Consider the following 21566-nt stretch of genomic DNA (forward strand, 5'->3'; position numbering starts at 1 on the left):
AAAAAAAGAAAAATGAGTTTTGAATTTTGATAAGTTAGAAGAGAGTAACTTATCAAAAACTCCTTATATAAGTCAAAAGGAGATGTATATAAGAAATCCCAAACATGGCCTTAATCATCACCCTCATGCATTTATATAGAATACCAATTACGATTATATTCACTCTCTTAAGTTTTTAAAATTCAGTGAGATCCTGATTGACCGTCGACCGTGTATAATTTTGTGAGTCAATTCCTACTTCCATCTATAAATTTACCTAGTTCCAAACAATAACAACCTAGTCGTACAATTTATGAAAGCCGACATTCCTCCAAACACCAACTTGACAACATCGACATATCCAAAAAGCAAACTCACATTAAAACAAACAAGCACGTGGGGCATCCAACTGCTGAAAACTTTGCAATATGCAATAAGCCATGACGTCTCACACCCCTTCGCCACGTGTTCCACTCCTAAAACACACATGCCTAATTCAAAACCCTAATCCCACACCCCCACAACTTTCACCAAATGTCAATTCCACCCCCTCAAACTTAACCCACTATATATATAACACCATCTCACAAACTCAACTAACATTATCAAACCATCATCATCAAAATGGACCTTCAAGCCTCACTTAGCTTAATCTTCTTCACCTTCACTTTATTCAGCTTATCACTCTTCATCATTCGCTCGAATCGTTGTTGTAATTGCGATGTATGCACCGCGTTTATTAATCGAACTTGGACGTCCGAATTCGTTAACTTATCCGATTGGTACACACACCTCCTTAGTCAATCTCCCACCGGAACAATACATGTTCATGTACTCAATAATATTATTACAGCTAATCTGGATAACGTTGAGTACATGCTCAAAACAAATTTTGATAATTACCCTAAAGGCAAAGCCTTTTCAACTCTCCTAGGTGATCTTCTTGGCAAAGGTATATTCAATGTTGATGGTCACAACTGGCGGTTTCAAAGGAAGTTAGCGAGCTTGGAACTCGGTTCTTTATCGATTCGATCACACGCGATGAATATCGTGGTGGACGAGATTCAATCTAGACTAATTCCGCTATTGTCGAATAAAGGTGACAAAGAGGAAGTTGTTGTGGACTTGCAAGATGTTTTTAGGCGGTTTTCGTTTGATAGTATATGTAAATTCTCATTCGGGTTGGACCCGGGTAGTTTGAGACCAAATTCACCTGTTTCTGAGCTCGAATCTGCTTTTGATTTGAGCTCAAAACTTTGTGCAGAGCGCGGGATGGCTCCCGCGCCCTTGCTGTGGAAAATGAAGAGGTTTTTTAATATTGGGAGTGAAAAGGAACTTAAGAGATCGATTCATGTCGTGAAAAGAATGGCGGGTCGGGTCATCAAGGAGCGAAGGGATATGGATTCGGGTTCGGATACGAATACAGATTTGCTTTCGAGATTTATGGGATCAATTAATGATGATGATTACTTAAGAGATATTGTAATTAGTTTTCTTTTAGCGGGAAGAGACACCGTGGCATCCGCTTTGACAACTTTTTTCTTGTTAATTTCACAAAACCCGAAAGTTTTGGAAAAGATCCGGGAAGAATCGGATCGGGTGATCGGGTCGAACCACGACACGCTACCTAGCTTCGGAGAGTTACAACATTTGCATTACTTGCAAGCGGCTTTGCACGAAAGCATGAGGCTTTATCCACCGGTTCAATTTGATTCAAAGTTTGTAAAACATGATGATGTGTTTCCTGATGGGACTTTTGTAAAAAGAGGGAGTAGGGTTACATACCACCCGTATGCAATGGGTCGAATGGAGCGGATATGGGGATGCGATGCGATGGAGTTTAAACCCGAAAGATGGATCCGAGACGGGGAGTTTAAGCAAGCTAATGCTTATAAGTATCCGGTTTATCAAGGTGGAGTTAGGGTTTGTTTGGGGAAAGAGATGTCATTAGTTGAGATGAAAAGTGTTGCATTGTGTTTGATTAGGAGGTTTGATGTTAGAGTGGTGAATCCTGATCAAGTGTTAAGGTTTGTTCCGGGGCTTACGGCCACGGTGAGTGGCGGACTTCCCGCGGTGGTACGGCGGAGAGAGGTGGCGTAGTAAGGTGGCACTTGCAAAGGGTGTTTAGTTTTGTTTTGTAAGTATAGATGATACACATGCGGTAAAGATTGTGTGTTTCAATTGTAATGCTTCTTAACCTAATATTGCATTTGTAAATAATAAAATTATGCTTTTGGTCACACTTTTTGGTACCACTACTTGTACTAGCTTGCTAGATGGCTGTATATTGATGACTAAATAATATATATAAAATAATATATAGGGTCAGAATACTCTCCTCGTACCAAGCATGTAACATCTATATTAATCTATTAATCATAGGCATACAGTTATATATGGTCATATTAGGCAATCAATATTCATTGTATATATATAAAGGTCGGATTGAAGATGAGATGAAGAAAACAAGTTTTATGGTATTGTTGCTGAGTAGGGATGAGCATGGTATCGGACCGGTACCGACCGGTCTCGATCTTGAAAATCCCTAATTTTTGGTACCGGTACCGGTACGGTACCGAGATTATACCGGTACCGGAGGTAAAAAATCGGGAAATACCGGTACCGTACCTGTAAGGCCCCGTTACCGGTGCCTCACATTTGGACGTTGGATTTACTTATCAACATAGTTCTAATCATCAGAGTTAATAAAAACATACGCGGAATATAAAAACTTTCATAAGCATTACATTAATCCATAACTTGTCTTAGAATAAACATCTTGTCTATCAAACTAACATAATATTAAACATAAACGTCTTCCGATGCCAGCCTCTTATTCAATGCCACGTGCTCCCCTCAAGCGAGCTGTTTCATTCTACTCACCTGTATGCATACTAAAAGTCAGCTACGCTGAGTGAGTTCTAGTTAATAACATAACATACTTCACATACATCCATACATACTTCCATTCATACTTTCATAAATCAAATTCTACTTTACTCTATTCTACTCTGCCTCGGATATTCTTAAGGTCCGGTCCCTTTTTCTGCCTTGGATATTATTAGGGTCCAGTCCCTTTTTCTGCCTCGGAAGTTATCAGGGTCCGGTCCCTTTTTCTGCCTCGAGATTATTAAAGGGCTCAGTCCCTTTTCTGCCTTGGATATTATTAGGGTCCAGTCCTTTTTCTACCTTTCTAACTCTTACATTCATTCATAACATACATACATATCATTCATAGCTTATACATAACATTATATCTTGACAACACGTGCAATATCCGAAGATCGTTCACGTACCGACAAGCCATCATCCTTACCTTTCACATAATCACATAAGACATACACTTATCACTTAGGATAAATGTATTAAAAATCACATCGAGTATGCACACAGCCCCGAAAACATAACACATAAATGGGGCTAGAATCTCACCTGAATGCGGTTACGTTCACCGTTAATAGTTATTCCCTTCTTGAGCTGTGCACGGCTAACTAAATAATATATACACGTATCAATTAACTATTACTACTCATATCGTATTTTCTATCTTTATATAACCCACAACGAACGGGGGTCCGGGGGCAGCGCCCGTGGTAGCGGGGTTCTAGGGGCGGCAGCCCCTAGCGGGGTCCAAGGGGCAGAGCCCCTGGCTGGGGTTCAGCTGGAAAAATTTTATTTTCATTAGTTGTCTTAACTTATTTTCCATTAGGATTCTAAATTATTTTCTAAATTGGGCTTAGCATCTTATGGGCTTAATTGAGTCAGTCCAACTGTTCATTTGGGCCCAACTGATCTGGGCCCAACCAAACAGAGATATGGCCGAGAACTCTTGGCCGAGAACGCTGGGTTGACCGAGAACCTTGATTTGACCGAAAACCCATGTTTTTGGCCGAGAACGCCATGGCCAAAATCCACATGGTCGAGAACCATGTAGACTGATGTGTAGTGAAACACACTTACTTTCCGTATCATTTTTATCATGTTTTAATTACTTTTTAGTTTGATTATTAAGTTTTATGGTTTGTTTATGCTTGATATTACAAAGATTATTGTTTTCTTGTAGGTTATGAAGTTTGGTGGAAAAAAGAGTTAAATTGAAGAGTTTAGGGGCTTAATTATGCAACTTTCAAACTTACAAGTCAAGGCCCGACCCAAGCCCACTTCTTAAAAGCCTTTTATAATATTATATTAAGTTAATAACACTTGTTACCAGCCATTATCTAGTCCATAATCCCCGGCAACGGCGCCAAAAACTTGATGTGCGAAAATATATATATAAATATTAAACACAAGTCGCAAATAAGCTTTAAAAACCAAACAATCTATCCTAGTTTAAAATAAAAATAAAACGTAAAGCATAAAATTAAAACTTGAAAGAACAGAAATTAAAAATAGAGAACGGGTTACTCCCCTGGTTTAGATCCAGCATTGCTCCACCAGCTATAGGAGTTCAAACGACTTGGCAGATTCCATCTAACGTTCTGAACACGATTGCTCATTCTGCTCAGTTTCACGGGTTGCTCCACGAGAACCCGCATTCTCATCTCACTCGTATTGCACGTATCTGCGACACGTTTCATCTTGCCGGCGTATCCGAAGACGCCATAAAACTCCGAACCTTTCCGTTCTCATTCGTTGATCATGCGAGTCTGTGGCTTGAGTCCCTCCCACAGGGATCCATTGCTACTTGGGCTGCCATGCAGACCCAATTTCTTGAAAAATACGATCCTCCGGCTTAGGCCGCTCGTTTGCGTAACTAGATTCATTCTTTCCAGATGGAGGACACCGAGAGCTTCTACGAGGCGTGGGAAAGGTTCAAAAATCTACTTGCTTTATGTCCAAACCACGACCTACAAGACTGGGCGATTGTCGAGAAGTTCTACAACGGAGTGACGTACGCAACTCAGAGTATGCTCGACACAGCTGCAGGAGGTAACCTACTGACGACGAAGGATACGGATGAGTGCATTGCCTTGTTTAACGGTTTAGCCATGAGTGGATACCAGCGACCACCAGTTAAGAGTACCAAAACCGTCGATTCCCTATCACGCGGCATGCATTCGGTCGACAACAGCACCGCACTGGCGGCACAAGTTGAAGCGTTAGCAAAGATCGTGAAGGACTTGCAGGTGAAAAGTAAGTTATGCGAGATCTGTAGAGGGGGACACGATACCGTTCAATGCCCTGTAGGTTTCCAGGAGGAGGCAGTCGACTTCGTTAATAATCCAAACCGAAATCAACATTCTTTCAATTCTTATAATTCGGGATGGAGAGGTAACCAAAATTCCAACTGGAGGAACGGAAATCAGTTCGGCTTCCAGCAACGTCAGAGCCTATTCCAGGATTCCGGTGAGGTACCGAGTAGTGGGGAGAAGAAGCCCACGTTAGAGGAGATGATGGCACAGCAGACACAGATGCTGTCGCAACTCATGACTCGAGAGGACTCCCGTCACAAAGAAACTCAAGAGAAATTCCGGGAGCACGAGTCATTCATGAGAAATCAATGAGCGTCAATTCAAAATCTTGAGCGTCAGATGGGAGAGATAGCAAGTCGTCTAAATGAGAGGTCGCCAGGTACACTTCCAAGTAACACTGAACAAAATCCGAAGGCGTTCGCGAAGGCTGTGACCACAAGGAGCGGTGCGGGGGCACGTAGCGAGCCCGTGATTCAAAAGGCGACGAGAGGAGTAGTTAGCGAGCCTGCGGTAGATGTAGAGGAGCAGGTAGACGAGGAGATTCAGTTGGAGTCTCCACCGGCCAGGGTGCATCAAAGGCACAGCCCAGGAAGTACAGCACAGGCCGATAACCAACCATCACCCAGCACACCACCGAGAGTCTACAAACCTAGACTCCCATTTCCCGGGAGAGTCCGTAGGGATAGAGACGAGGAGCAAAACTCCAAATTTCTTGATCTTCTGAAGCAACTTCATCTTAATATTCCTTTCCTTGAGGCACTTACGCAAATACCCAAATACGCAAAGTTTCTCAAGGATATTCTTTCGAACAAAGAGAAGTTGCCCGAAGTCTCTTCCATTCCTCTGAGTGCTGGTTACTCTGCAGTCTTGCAGAGAAAGTTACCAGAAAAGATGTCCGATCCTGGGAGTTTCATAATTCCCTGCATTTTAAGTGATAATACGGTCGTCCATGCGCTGGCAGATCTTGGTGCCAGTATTAATCTCATGCCGTATTCCGTGTATCGCAAGTTGGGACTAGGCGAACCGAGGCCTACCCGTATGAGTATCCAGCTTGCTGATCGTTTTGTGAAATACCCCCGAGGGGTGGTCGAGAACATGCTTGTTCGTGTCGACAAGTTCATCTTCCCGGTGGACTTTGTCATCCTGGACATGAACGATGACGATAGTGTCCCACTCATCTTGGGCCGACCATTCCTTGCCACTGCACATGCATTGATCGATGTCTGCGAGGGTAAATTAATCTTAAGAGTTGGGGATGAGAACGTCACTTTTGACGTTCGACAGTCACTGAAACACCCCAAGTCTGCTGATGACTCCTTATACTTCATTGATACCATCATGGAGCATGTCGGGGAGTTTTTCAGCGAAATTTGTGGAGGATCTGCCTCCGACACCCAGATTCTCGATAGTGAGATTCCAGAGATTAATATGGTTGCCGTAACCAATCAGTCCTTAAATGACGACACCGAGTCGCATACCCCTGAATCTGGCGTGTCTGTTGAGATCGTACGAGACGATCCGATGGACCGACCTTCAGTCGAGAGTCCTCCTCTTTCCTTAGAGCTTAAAGATTTACCTTCCCACATTGAGTATGCTTTTCTAGATGAAGAGAGGAAGCTTCCGGTTATCATTGCATATGCGTTGACCGAGGTCGAGAAGGAGAAGTTGTTGAGGGTGCTACGAGAGCACAAGGAGGCTATTGCTTGGAAGATTATTGACATCAAGGGTATCAACCCTTCGTTCTGCACTCATAAAATCCTCATGGAGGAAAATTTCAAAACTGTCGTCCAGCCGCAACGGCGGCTTAATCCAAAAATGCAAGAGGTCGTAAAGAAGGAGATCATTAAACTCCTTGATGCAGGGATCATTTTCCCCATTTCTGATAGTGCTTGGGCGAGTCCAGTCCAAGTGGTTCCTAAAAAGGGGGGCATGACTGTCGTCACCAACGAGAGGAACGAGCTTATTCCCACGAGGACTGTGACAGGATGGCGAGTCTGCTTCGACTATCGCCGACTGAATGATGCCACCAGGAAAGACCACTTTCCTCTCCCATTCATTGATCAGATGTTAGAGCGGTTAGCAGGTCAGCAGTACTACTGCTTCCTATACGGTTTCTCCGGGTACTTCCAGGTTCCGATAGCTCCCGACGACCAGAAGAAAACCACTTTCACCTGCCCTTACAGAACGTTTGCTTACAAACGTATGCCGTTCGGACTTTGTAACGCTCCGGCCACATTCCAGAGGTGTATGGTGGCCATTTTTCATGATATGATCGAGGACTCCATGGAGGTGTTCATGGACGATTTTTCCGTATTTGGGAGTTCCCTCGATCATTGTTTATCAAATCTCGAGAGGATGATGTCCCGCTGCGTTGACACCAACCTAGTCCTTAACTGGGAGAAATGTCATTTCATGGTTCGCGAGGGCATTGTTCTAGGTCATCGAATCTCAAGTGCGGGGATAGAGGTTGACCGGGCAAAGGTCGAGACCATTTCTAATCTTCCCCCGCCTACTTCTGTGAGATCAATTCGTAGTTTTCTAGGTCATGCCGGGTTCTACCGCCGGTTCATCAAAGATTTTTCTAAAATCGCGAGACCCATGACCAAACTTTTGGAGAAGGATGCTCCATTTATTTTTTCTGAGCAGTGTATCGAGGCGTTTGATATTCTAAAAGACAAACTAGTTAACGCCCCGATCATGGTTGCTCCCGACTGGCCGTTACCATTCGAGTTGATGTGTGACGCGAGCGACTTCGCAGTCGGAGCGGTTCTTGGACAACGAAAGGATAAACATTTCCATCCGATCTACTATGCAAGCCGGACCTTAAATGGCACACAGGAAAGCTATACCACCACCGAAAAAGAGCTTTTAGCTGTGGTGTTCACTTTCGACAAATTTAGGTCCTATCTGGTTTTGTCCAAAACGATTGTTTATACGGATCATGCCGCTATTAGATATCTTTTCAGCAAGCAGGATGCTAAACCTCGTCTTATCCGATGGATCCTGTTGCTGCAAGAGTTCGATATAGAGATCCGTGATAAAAAGGGGGCCGAGAATGTGGCGGCTGATCATCTTTCACGACTAGAGGGAGTTGATTCAGGAGATTCGGGAGTTAGGATCGACGATCGTTTTCCGACGGAGAGTCTGATGTTCGTTACTGCACAAGAGGAAGGTTTTCCATGGTTTGCTGATTTCGCGAACTATCTCGCTGACGGATACTTCCCAAAGATGCCTTGCCAGCAAAAGAAGAAATTCTTTGCTGACATCAAATTTTACCTTTGGGACGATCCATATCTTTTCCGCATTGGTGCTTATCAGCTTATTAGAAGGTGTGTGGATGTCAAGGAAGGGTGGCAAATTTTGAGCCATTGTCATGTGGGACCGACTGGAGGTCACCACGGTGTGAGTTCTACGGCAAAGAAAGTCTTTGATTCTGGTTTTTACTGGCCCTCTATCTTTAAGGATGCTCACCTGTTCGTTAAGAGTTGCGATCGTTGCCAGCGTGTCGGCAACATTTCTTCACGAAACGAAATACCCCGGAATGCTATTCAAGTTTGTGAGGTTTTTGATATTTGGGGTATTGATTTCATGGGACCGTTTCCATCTTCGCGTGGAAACAAATACATACTCGTGGCCGTCGATTACGTGTCTAAGTGGGTTGAGGCCAAAGCTTTACCCACCAATGATGCCCGAGTGGTAGTCCGTTTTCTGAAAAGTCTATTTGCTCGTTTTGGAGTCCCGAAAGCCTTGATCAGTGATCGAGGTACTCACTTTTGCAACTCGCAGATGGATAAGACGTTGAAGCGTTATGGGGTCACCCATCGGCTTGCGACCGCCTACCACCCACAGACTAGTGGGCAAGTGGAAGTGAGTAATCGGGAAATCAAACGTATTCTCGAGAAAACGGTTGGTTCAAATCGTCGGGATTGGTCCGACAAATTAGATGACGCTCTGTGGGCCTTCCGTACAGCCTACAAGACTCCGACTGGCTCCACACCATTTCGGATGATTTATGGGAAGGCCTGTCATCTTCCTGTTGAATTGGAACACCGCGCTTCATGGGCCCTTCAAAGGGTTAATCTGGATTTACCCGCCGCAGAGGGTAATCGTTTCCATCAATTACATGAATTAGAGGAGCTCCGGGATCACGCATATGCACAATCATTTCGGTATAAGGAGCACACGAAGGAACTGCATGACAGGAAATTGAAGGGTAATAAGCAGTTCAAGTGTGGGGATAAGGTTTTACTGTATAACTCACGGTTGAGGTAATTCCCGGGAAAGTTGAAATCCCGATGGTCGGGACCGTTCACGGTCACTGAGGTTTTCCCGTATGGCACGATTGAGATACAAGACCGAAGCGAGAAGTTTAAGGTGAACGGCCATAGATTGAAGCACTACATTGGAGAGCCGATAACTGATCAGACAGTCGAGGTGTTCTACCTTGACTCATTCACCGAGGAATAATCGTGATGGATGTATCACTCGGGAGACAGACCGAGTTGTAGAGTTTGTATTATGATTCCCTTTACTTTCTGCTTTTATTTGTTTTATTTCTATTTATAAAAAATTAAAAATAAAAAAAATATATAAATATTTAAAAAAATCAAAAAAATTCAAAAATTCAAAAACACAAAAATATGTTTACTTATGTTTTTGTTTTCTGTTTCGTACGCCGCTACATGCGAGCGAGTTTGAGTTGTTACAGATATTATTATGCGCATGGTAGCTCTGATGGCGTTTTGGAACTGGTTCACCCGAGGTTGCGGACGCGAATGAAATGCTATATGATTGTTCGTTTGAGTCATATACAGCTGATGAAGAATCTGCATCTAAACCAGGGGAGTAACCCGTTCTCTATTTTTAATTTCTGTTCTTTCAAGTTTTAATTTTATGCTTTACATTTTATTTTTATTTTATTTCCTTTCCTTGTTCTTATCGAGGACGATTTCGTTCTAAGTGTGGAGATGGAAATTTATTTTACTTAGTTGTAGAAAAAAAATTAAAAAAAATTCTTAATAAAAAAAAATTTTAGAAAAATAAAAAGTTTTCACTTGTTTTTTTTTTCGTTTTCGTACGTTGATTATGTTTAAAAAAATAAATAAATAAATAAAATAAAATAAAGAAAAAAATGTCCCTTGTTTTTAGCTTCTTTTGCATTAAAGTGGGAGATGATGATATTTATCGGAAATCGGTTTTTCAAACTACTAATAATATGAGATAAATTAAAGAAAACGCACTTAACTTGGGATGTGTCGGTAGGCTCAGCCTTGAAAATGAAAGGGCAAATTTGATAAAACGGTTAAACGGAAATCCTTTGTGGGTAAAGCGTTTTGTCCGTGGAAAATAAGCAATGAAAGGTCAGGCCATACTCAAGCCTCAAATTTTGGTATGAAAAAGTGGAAGTATCATGAGTTTTAAAATTTTGAATACGTTATCATATGATGCTTGGGTAGGTTTAACATTATAGTATGCCGTGTAGCCTGTGATATAAATCTTAAACTGCTAGTTTAGTGTTTTACACCTCATCGGCGTATGGTTATAACCTTAAATCCTGTATTGATGGGATGCTTCGGGTCCGGAGACCATGGGTCTGTATGCAATCTATTTAGCTGGGTATTCACAATTCCTAAGTGGGGTTGTGTATATTTAAAATAAAGCCAAAGAGCAAACCCTTATAAGTCTATAAAACATGATCACAAAAGTACGAAAGTACAAATACACTACAGACTTGATCATCCACGCTGTTAGTCATGTGGGGTCCCCTTGCTCGCGTCTCATTACCATTAAGAAACGGACCACAAGGGACACGCTACATGTAAGCCCTACAGATAAAATTTTGGATACTTACCTATGGTTATAGATTTGGGATATTGCTTGATAACGGGGGTATGTCATGTTGTGGGGAGCACTGGCTATAAATAATTGAACCTTAATCATATCTAATGGCTGCTTGGTAGACTTTGATGCTTAAGCTTAGGTGGATAAACAATACCCTTGATCGTCTTAACTATTCATAAATATTGAGCAACAAAGTTTTAATTCTGCTAACTTTGAGGTTTAAGTCAAGTTGGGGTGGTCTGGTCCGGTAAAAGCAGAAAATAAGCGGGTCTTAATTGTGTAAACCACTAAGTAATATTATTGTCGGATCTTATTTGTCCCGGTAAAGATTAAGGCATGGGTTTAGGTGGACAACAATATCGATGATCGCGGTTTTTGCGTTTTTCTGAGCTTTAAAATATAACCTATATGTTTGATTTAACTTTGATTTTCCGATTCTGATCCAACTGCATTAGACTTTTTCAGGGACGAAAAAGGTTTAAGTGTGGGGATGTTTGATGTGTAGTGAAACACACTTACTTTCCGTATCATTTTTATCATGTTTTAATTACTTTTTAGTTTAATTATTAAGTTTTATGGTTTGTTTATGCTTGATATTACAAAGATGATTGTTTTCTTGTAGGTTATGAAGTTTGGTGGAAAAAAGAGTTAAATTGAAGAGTTTAGGGGCTTAATTGTGCAACTTTCAAACTTACAAATCAAGGCCCAACCCAAGCCCACTTCTTAAAAGCCTTTTATAATATTATATTAAGTTAATAACACTTGTTACCAACCATTATCTAGTCCATAATCCCGAAATACAGCCAAGAACCCTAAAAACCCTAACCTAACCCTAAGTTCCGATTGGAACTTCTGCCGCCGGCAAGAAAGAAAGAAAAAAAGGAAAAAGCAAGGTGGCTGAGGGCTGTTGGCGGCTGGAAAGGGAAGAGGAACCTTGGGGCAGCAGCTAGGGGCTTCAAACAATCATAAATATCAGCCATACTTGATAGTAATTCATCCTTAAACTTTAATTATTGTTCAAGAACCCTAACTTTATTAATTTGGTCTTTTGATTTGAATTGTTTTGCAATTGATTGATAGTTTGACTTATAATTGATTGTGTTTGGATCTTGAATGAGTTTTATAATGTTTATGATGATGTTTATGGTGTTTTTCTTAAGTATGCATGGCTGTCCAAAAATCATGAGTAGCTAAACTTGTTTGTTCTACCTAGGATAGATGATTGTTGAATAGTTTAAACTTGTATAATGGATTGTTAATGTTCAAGACTTGAATTATTGATGTAAAGTTTAACTAAACCATAAATTAGATTGTGTGTGATGGCTGTGTTTTATTTGTTATTACTTATAATCCTCTTGCATTAGTTAATTGAATTGGTTTTGATTAATTGATTGCTTGTTAAACTCTTAACTTGGTGTTTCGGGTTTATTTGCGGGGTGTACAACCGTAGGGATAAGTGGGTAATATAATCATCTAAAATCAGTTAAAATACACATTCTTTGAGACCGAGAGGTGATAAGAAGTAACATTGTCTCATTGCTTTTACTTGTTAGAATTAAGACCGCGCGAGAGCGGGTTTTTGTCTTGTCAAGTTTGAGTGTTTATGTGCAATTAGTTGGTTTAATTTGGGTTAAGTTAAATTGTTTCTCTATCCTTGGTTGCGTAGTATTCGTTTCCATTAGGATCGTGTGTCGGTGAGACCGAGAGGTGAGTCGGTATTTGAACACGTTAATAATTGTTTTCCGGTTTATTCTTTAAAATCAACTAAAATAAGTTAGAGATTGTTAGAGAGACTGAGAGGTAATTTGACTTTCTTAAACAAGTTTTAGTTGTGTCATCTTTTATAACCGGTGTCTTGAATATTTTTAATCCGTTGTCTTGTTATTTCTATCAACATGATTCATTCCTAGGTAGACGTTTTTATCACTGCAGTCAAAGTTTTCAAAGTTTTGTTAAAAGTTTTTATTTAATTAAGTTAAGTAGTTTAATCAATTTTAAATATTAAAAAATCCTTTAAATAATATTTTGGTGAGTCTTGGTTAGAGTTTGTAATTATAAACGTTTTCACGTGTCTTCGAGTTCGATATCCGGACTTTCCTTATCTGTGCTATACGCGATCGGTACACTTGCCGTTTGTGTGAACTAGGATAGATTGTTTGGTTTTTAAAGCTTATTTGCGACTTGTGTTTAATATTTATATATATATTTTTTCGCACATCAAAGACCGAGAACACCATGGCCGAAAACCACAGGTTGGCCGAAAACCCTCAGCCCAACACCTCATCCCACTTTTATGTTTTCTACTTTGCTCAGTTATGATATAAGGTTCAAATCATGAACTTTTAAGCTCCTATCATCATCATTCATAATCGTTGCACCCCCGTCGCTATACTATCATCTATATCTAACCCGTTTTAGGCACAAAGCTTGGACCTTTATACATTTAAAACGTTCTAGGCTAGATCTAGGGTTCCTTTATGAACCGTTTATACCTATGAGTCCATTTCATCCATTATAAATCATCAAGTTTGCATTTTTATGATGTATCTATACCCGATCTACTCTAGGGTTAAGTTTCAAGGCAAACCGTTCATAAAAACGTAACCTTTAAGGTTAAAGAACATACCTTTATGATGTTTCTAGGTCACGGCTAGCTTTGGTTATGGGCTTGGATCGTTTATCTAGCTTGAGTAAGGGGAATAAACCAAGGATCTATGCTCGTTTGACCTTGGATGTCGTTTCCTTCTATTTCGGCCGAAAAGGAGGAGGTTGTGTGTGTTATGGAGGTGTAGAGAGAATAAGATGGATGGAAATGAAAATATTTAGGGTTTAAGGGGTATTTATACTCCCTTAAGCCCATGGACCTAAGGCCCATCTTTCCTTTTTAGTCCATGATTTAATCCATCTAATTATCCTATTTATCCTTCCCTCTTTAGCATTATTTTATTATTTACTAACTCGGATAAATTCTCTTCCATTAAAACAAATAATATATTAAAATATTATTATTGAAATTTTGGGATGTTACAGTACCGTACCGTACCGGTACCGGTCCCGTACAGATCCCGAAACTTAAAACTTTGGTACCGATTCGGTACCGACGGTACCAAATCGGTACCGGTACCAATCGGTACCGGTCCCGATTTTGCTCATCCCTATTGCTGAGAGAAGCACTAATAGCAACGTCATAAGTGTGTAAGAAAAAATGCGACACTTCTTGGAGTCACTCAAACTTACATATATAATTATCTAGTATGTGACACTGGTAGTGTCGCTTAGACTAATTGCGACACTTTCAAGTGTTGCTAGTTGCTACTAGTCTTCAGTGATTATAAAGGTTCTTTTTAATACTTCATTCATGATTAATTTGTACGTTTTGGGTTAGCGTTTATGTCATTTTGTTATGACGTAGTGAGAATATACTCTTGTTGTAATAGATTCGTATTAGCAGGAATTTATTGTAATACCGGCGGCTATTATCAATTGGAAGTGATATGTTTGTTAGCTGAGGTTGTTCGGTTTCACTTGTTTTCATCTTATTTCTCTATTTCCAGGGCTGCTGGGCCGGCCCTTGGGGGTGGCAGGGTGGTCGATGGCCCTGCCCGACACCCCGTTAGGCCCGATTTTTTTAAAAAAAAAATATTATACGTATATTTAATGTTTAAACTAATTACATAACCAATAACTTGTTTTAATGAAAAAGGGGTATTCTCAACCAAAAGGTTATGAGTTATAGTCATTTGAGATATCTTTAATCCTATTTTTATACAAAAGTTAGTAAACTCATATAAAAATTAAATTGTTTAAACTCAACATAATACTCATTTTACTTAGGGCCTGAAATTTTTTCACATTCGGCCCAAAACTTTTTTTACTTTCTCGGAGCCGGCCCAGCTATTTCGGATCTTGAATATCATGTCAATTGATACTTCACATATCCGATTGTGTTTATTATCAAGCTTGCACATCTTATACCTTTGTATACAATGGCTTATGCAAGCGCGCACTAACAAATCATAAACCCTTTCAAATCACATTATAACAAAGAATTGATTGGTAACACATGGGATGTTTGAATAGTCTTCCTTCATTATTCTCTTTTACACTAGAATAAAGATGTGGCATCATTCCACTGGTTGACTTGTTAGCTTCTTTCAATGTATCAATTGTCATTCAATGTATTGAATCTCATTCACAGAGGAACATCTTCTGTAACATCCCGAAATTTTTAAGATAATGTTAATTATATTATTTAATAGTAGAGGGGAAGTTTACTCGGGTAAGCGGAGAAATAAATAAATAGAGTAGGAGCTAGTATGGGTTGGGCTAGTGTTGGTTAATGGATATGGGTTATGGACTTGAGTCATGAAGGAAAGAAGGATGAGACCATGGGCTTAAGCCCATGATCCATAATTATAAAAGCCTTAATCACCCAATTATCATTCATTTCTCATACTCCATACACCACCCAAAACACACACTTAGCTCTCTCTAAGCCGAAACCAAGAAGAAGAAGAAGAATTGATTTCCGACCCGAGGTAATGATAGTATGATATTGTAGAGATACAAACCCGTTAGATTTAGTCACGAAACGACGATCCGACACCGTTAAACCATTGAAGTCACGAGATCCGGGTGGAATCGGGTATAAACCAAACCTAAGATGAGCTTAGGGGTCACCCTAGCTCATATCTGGATCGAACGGGACGAAAAACGGTGAAAACGGTGGCCAAACGAGTGAGATCTCGCTTTTCCGCGAGATTCACGTTTTTCCGGCAACGGCGGCGCCGGAGGTTGTGTCACATCAGATGTGACGTCTGACGTCTGACAAAACCCTAACCCTAATTCGTTACGGAATTCTAACGAATTAGCAATAATTCGTTAACTGAAGGGTAGCCAGTTCGTTATGGCAATTCGTTATGGTGGGAGGACGAACTAGAAGCAGAGTGATTCGTTAAGGAGAAATGATGAATGAGGATAACGAATCAGACCATGTTAGCTGATTCGTTACTCGCCCATTCGTCATGGCAGGTTAACGAATTAGCTCACTCAGTTCGCTAAGTCAAGATAACGAACTAGGCAGTATTTTGATAACGAATTAGACAGTGTTGTGATAACGAATTAGGCTTAATTCGTTATAGCAATCAAGTGGGCGAATTAATTAGTAATTTAAAATCGTAGTGGAAAATGTGATAAGACAATTAATAGAAATAAAATTTTTTTGCCCCTTCGACCCCAGCCAGGGGCTCTGCCCCTTCGACCCTGCTAGGGGCTGTCGCCCCTAGAACCCCGCTGCCAGGGGCGATGCCCCCGGACCCCCGTTCGTTGAGAGTAATAATTAAACCAGAAAGACGATATGGGTAGTGATAGTAATTGATACGTGTAATTATTATCCAGTTAGTCGCGCATAGCTAAAGAAGGAATAATCATTGACAGAAGACGTAACCGCAATCAGGATAGTTTCTAGCCCCATTTCCTTGTTATGTTTTCGGGGCTGTGTGCATACTCGACGTGATGTGTGAATACACTTACCTTAAGTGGTAAGTGTATGCTATAGATGATATATATATATATATATATATATATATATATATAAGTTAGCTATTATATAATGCTTGTCGGTGCGTGAACAATCTTCGGATATTGCACGTATCGTCAAGGAGAATGATTGCCAGGTGATTATTAGTGTGTATGAATGCTATGATGTGACTTGCTTATTATGTAATGATATGAAGTGTGTTGTAGACAAGTAGATGTAGAGTGTGTTAGAAGTGGCAAGAGTCTAGTAAGAGTGTTAGTGGCATGACGATAGTACGTGGTAGGGTAAGCCTATACGTGACTTCGTTATTAAAGTGGCAAAGTGGCATAACGTTGTACGTTATTAAAGTGGCAAAGTGGCATAACGTTATTCGTTATTAAAGTGGCTAAGTTGTAGGGATAAATAAGAGGATAAATGGTAAGGTGAGCAGGTTAGATAGTGGGCTATGTGTCTTCGGATACGTATATAATTGCATGTAGTGGTTGTATGATAAGTTACTTGATTAACTAGAACTCACTCAGCGTAGCTGATTTTTAGTATGCACGCAGGTGAGCTGATTATAGAGTTAGCATGAGGATGACACATGGCATGGATTGAACGGCTGGCATTTGAAGATGGAAGAAATGATGTTTTAAATATGATGTTTGTGATATGGTATCAAAGAAAAGATTTAATGTTTTGTAACGAATGCTTTAAGTTAACGTTTCCGCGAAAGTTTAAATTAACTCTGATTTGTAAGAACTGTGTTTATGAGTAAATCCAGCGCTAAAGTAGGGCTACCGGGAACGGAGCCTTACATCTTCCAGCTATATGAAGGATTGGAGGGGCAACCTATCTTCAGAAGGGGCCTCCTCCAGCTCATTGAGACATTTTCTCCCTTATACTTACATCTCACACATTCACTTTAAGAAAATGCATCTGACCATTTAGATAAGTGAGTTCAAAAGGTGTTATCTAAGGGCTCTGAATTCGGGACGCCATATTATATAAGGTTTATCAATACGGAAATCGGAAGGTGCACCTTCTAATGAGTTTATCGATACATGAAATTGGAAAATCCTCTAACAAGTATATCCATGTATACATTAAAGTTTGAACTTTTTTTTAACAAATTTATTTCCACCAAAATCCCCTTAACCTTGTACTTGCAAGGATTTGAACGCACCACATTTATTTTGAAAGGATGAACACCATATCACTAGACCTTTATGTATAACATGTTTACTAGTCAAACACTAACACAAACACAAACCCAAACACTAACTTATAATTAATAAGTTAGTGTTTGGAGTATTAGGCTCAGGATTTTCTAACGGCCATCCCCATTGAAAGATTAGGCCAACGTATGTCGGGTTTGGAGTATCGGGCTATCCTTAAATACCGGTTAATGATCCCTATGTTCCCGACTAATGAACCTTGCCCAATTTGTCGCAAGGTCTGTTTGGATTCTTTTGGTGACCATGCGGTGCATTGCAAAGAATTGCCTGGCTTTAAATACAAACATGATTTGGTTAGGGATGTTCTGTGTGATGTTCTTAAACGGGCAGGGATTTCTACTAAAAAGGAGGCCCCTGTTAACTTTCTCACGGATCCTCTTAAAAGGAGGTCCACTTTACGACCAGCTGATATTCTTGTGTTCGGGTGGACAGGGGGGAAACACAACTGTGTGGATCTTACAGGAGTGTCTCCTCTTATTGGGCTCAGGGACCGTGGGTTTGTTGTGGGTCAGGCTGCGTTGAAGGCTGAATCGGGCAAAGTTGTTAAACACGAGAAAGCTTGTTTAGATAATCAAAATGTCTTTCTACCATTTGCCTTTGATACATTTGGTTTCTTGGCCCCAGAGGCTGTGAAATTTTTGAGTAGGGTTCAGCGCGTCGTACACGGAACCTCTTCAGCTTCTAGGTCCCAAAACTTCGTTTTTAGCAGGATTGGCTTTGCTATTCAAAAGGGGGTTGCGGCGCAGTTTGTTGCTCGTTTGCCAGCCACTCTATTGTAATCGTTTTATAGTAAATTATAATGAAATTAATAAACAGTCAAACACTACATGAACACAAACACTAACTTATTAATAAATAACTTACACGAACACAAAAAATTTAACATGATTAATATAACATGTTTACCCTTTAGTGACACAAATGACATGACATGATTCGACCCTTTCACACCCCACCCTTAAAGGCTTAAAAGTATGACTAACAATGGATATTCCAGTTTAAATTATACGCAATGGAAAATATTTGGTCCATTAAAAGCAACTTAACATTAAATAAAAAATTAGTTTATAAAGAAAGGAATTTAAATACTCTTTGAAAATATTTATTTAGCTTTTCTTTTGAAACTATTACAAAGATTTTAAAACATCTGAGCCATCAAATTTCTTGAATCGCCTAAAGATTCATTTTCATCCCTTCAACAATCTATCCTTGCTAACATCTCATTCCTGATGATCCTGAATGTGAGCACTGATGGACTAAAGTACTTCTATAAACATTTAACCATTGACACATAATCCAATAGCCAACTTCTCATTACGACTATGACAACCCTAAATTTACAACTACTAGTCCATGCTTTCCATATTTAGTTTTACGTAGGTCTGCAATTGGGTTACTTGCTAGCAACTATACGTGTAATTATGACCTAACTTCTTGTTTACACTATCTCATGTGATGTTATAAATAATATACGTGATGAGAAACATGAAGATTGAAATGGAGATGAAGAATACATAGAAGTAGGATAAAAAAATTGAGAAAGAAACATACATGAGAAAAAGGAGTGGCTATAGGAACCATAATTAGCAAAAAAAATATGTTTTAATGAGTTTGAAAGGCTGATATTTGATGGTGGGATAGTTAAGACTTAAGGTGAGTTTAAAATGAACATGATTAAAAGACCATGTTTGTTAACTCACATTGGTCTATATTTTAAATAACTTTTAGCTTTCTCTAGAACATAAAATAATTGCAAACGAATCATATGTGGAAGAAGTCGGGTGTGAGGCGTTGGGTCAGTTGGTGGCGGTTGACCTTCGTCAGCCTAGAGATGAGAAAGGCACAGGTATAGGACATACATCCATTAGTAGTCATAGTTTCGTACTCAATTATAAATTGTGTCCTTGACAGATTTTATACATGTCAGTACCCATTTCTTAACAACCAACGTACACAGGCATCAAATTTACCATTACGCTCTTATGTGGTTTCAACCGTTTGGACGTCTATTACCCGAAATCCGATTAAAACCCCACCTCAAAACCAACTTTATATATAAAATATTTAACTACACTTATAGTGTTTATAACTCTAATATCTAATACGGAATATTCTATTGGCTAACAGGGTATTGACATGTGACAGTAAATTTTTCCAGTAAATTGATTTATTTGAAAAGAGTGGATCTTCCAATGGGCTTAAACCATGTACAAAGCCCATTATCATTCAAACCGAGGCCATATTAATAATGTCATCACAAAATATTAGGGTTTCCAGCAGCTAGTAGAACATTAACACCCTGAGCAAAAGATTGACGGCGGCTGTATCACCAATTGCAGGTATCTTCATCTCTAATTCCACTGTTATTCATTCATTTGCACAATGTAATTGATGGGTTATTGAGTCTGTTCTGTTTCATTTATTAGAATGAAGGTTGTGGCTGCTTATTTGTTGGCTCTTTTGGGCGGTAACACCACTCCATCTGCTGAAGATTTGAAGAACATCCTCGGCTCAGGTATATATATATATGTGTGTGTGTCTGTGTGTGTGTATATATATATTGTAAATATACTTTTAACTAGGTAACAAAACCCGATATGTGAATTCGGTCGGTATCGGTTAGGTTTGTTACAGTATTGATAATAGGACAAAAAGTAAATTAGTAAACACTTAGAATAGTAATAAGTAATGATATTACTTGTATAGCTTATGTTTAAAAAACATATTTAAAACGTGTAGTTGGTTGGTAAACCCGTGGGGGTGTGGCGGGTTGATGCGAATTTGGTCGGTTTTCGGTTACTGCACGTCTGCTCTGGAATTAAACAAAAGTAAATAAATTCGTCAAAGGCAATTTACGGTGGCGAAGGCGAACTAGCCAAATATAAATCATTTTTTTTAAAGAAAATAACTTATTTATAAAAAAAGTTTTAAAACAAAGAAGAAAGTTAACTGTCGTGGTCTCGGCGTCTAGGATTAATGCGACACATAATTTGATTAGGTTTTTAACTACGAGAAATTAACAGCTTTGATCGATATGGTTTGACATGTTTAGCAGCAGTTATGATTTGCTAGTGTTTGAATTGACGGTTATTGAAGTAGTCAACTTGTATTTGATTTAGAAATTGATTGTGTGCAGTTGGTGCTGACGCTGATGATGATAAAATTGAGTTGCTGTTGTCTGAAGTAAAGGGGAAAGATATTACTGAACTCATTGCTTCTGGAAGGGAAAAGTTAGCTTCGGTTCCGTCTGGTGGCGGTGGTGTTGCTGCAGCTGCTGGCGGTGGTGGCGGTGCTGCACCTGCAGCGGCTGCTGAAACAAAAAAAGAGGAGAAGGTTGAAGAGAAAGAGGAGTCTGATGATGTAAGTTGCTTACTTGTTCTGTCATCTAATTTTGTTTCGTATTATTCATTGTGTATTTTGTTAGTGTCAATTTTTTCACGCCTTTAACTACTGTTTGTATTTTTTTTTTTGCAGGACATGGGTTTCAGTTTATTTGACTAAAAGAAAGGATCTCTGTCTCTTTTCGTTTTTTAAGTTTTGTGGTTGAATGCTTTTAAATTGTTGAGATCATGTAAAAGTATTGGATGTATGGTTTAGTTGATGATCGGAGAATTAATCAAAGTGGTCTTGTCTTGATACATCTGTGTGTGCCTATGAATGTGATTTTGTTTGCTTGTTATTGAATTTCTTAATCTCTTATGTGTAGTGTCCTTGATATTCAGATGTTTGTAATATCACAGTTGAAGTTTTATTTAGTAGTAGTTTATAATTTTTTTAATGAGTTCAAAAGCCTTA

General features: G+C 39.5%; 1 protein-coding gene and 1 pseudogene across 1 annotated transcript; both read left to right on the top strand.

Annotated features, from left to right (window-relative positions):
• The first annotated feature begins 591 nt into the window (after positions 1–591).
• Positions 592–2092, top strand: LOC143546157 (cytochrome P450 94C1 pseudogene; annotated as a pseudogene).
• A 17931-nt stretch (positions 2093–20023) lies between these two features.
• On the top strand, positions 20024–21409 carry LOC143546142 (large ribosomal subunit protein P2-like). Its single transcript, XM_077037868.1, has 4 exons — positions 20024–20110; positions 20198–20286; positions 20908–21131; positions 21246–21409. Exons 2-4 carry the CDS (start codon positions 20199–20201, stop codon positions 21270–21272), a joined length of 339 nt encoding a protein of 112 aa, XP_076893983.1. The 5' UTR covers positions 20024–20110; position 20198; the 3' UTR covers positions 21273–21409.
• The last annotated feature ends 157 nt before the right edge of the window (positions 21410–21566 follow it).

This window comes from Bidens hawaiensis, unplaced genomic scaffold, assembly GCF_021521415.1.
Source record: "Bidens hawaiensis isolate Kalapana, Puna unplaced genomic scaffold, B.hawaiensis_p1.1 tig00014233_1, whole genome shotgun sequence".
Classification (NCBI taxonomy): Eukaryota; Viridiplantae; Streptophyta; class Magnoliopsida; order Asterales; family Asteraceae; genus Bidens; species Bidens hawaiensis.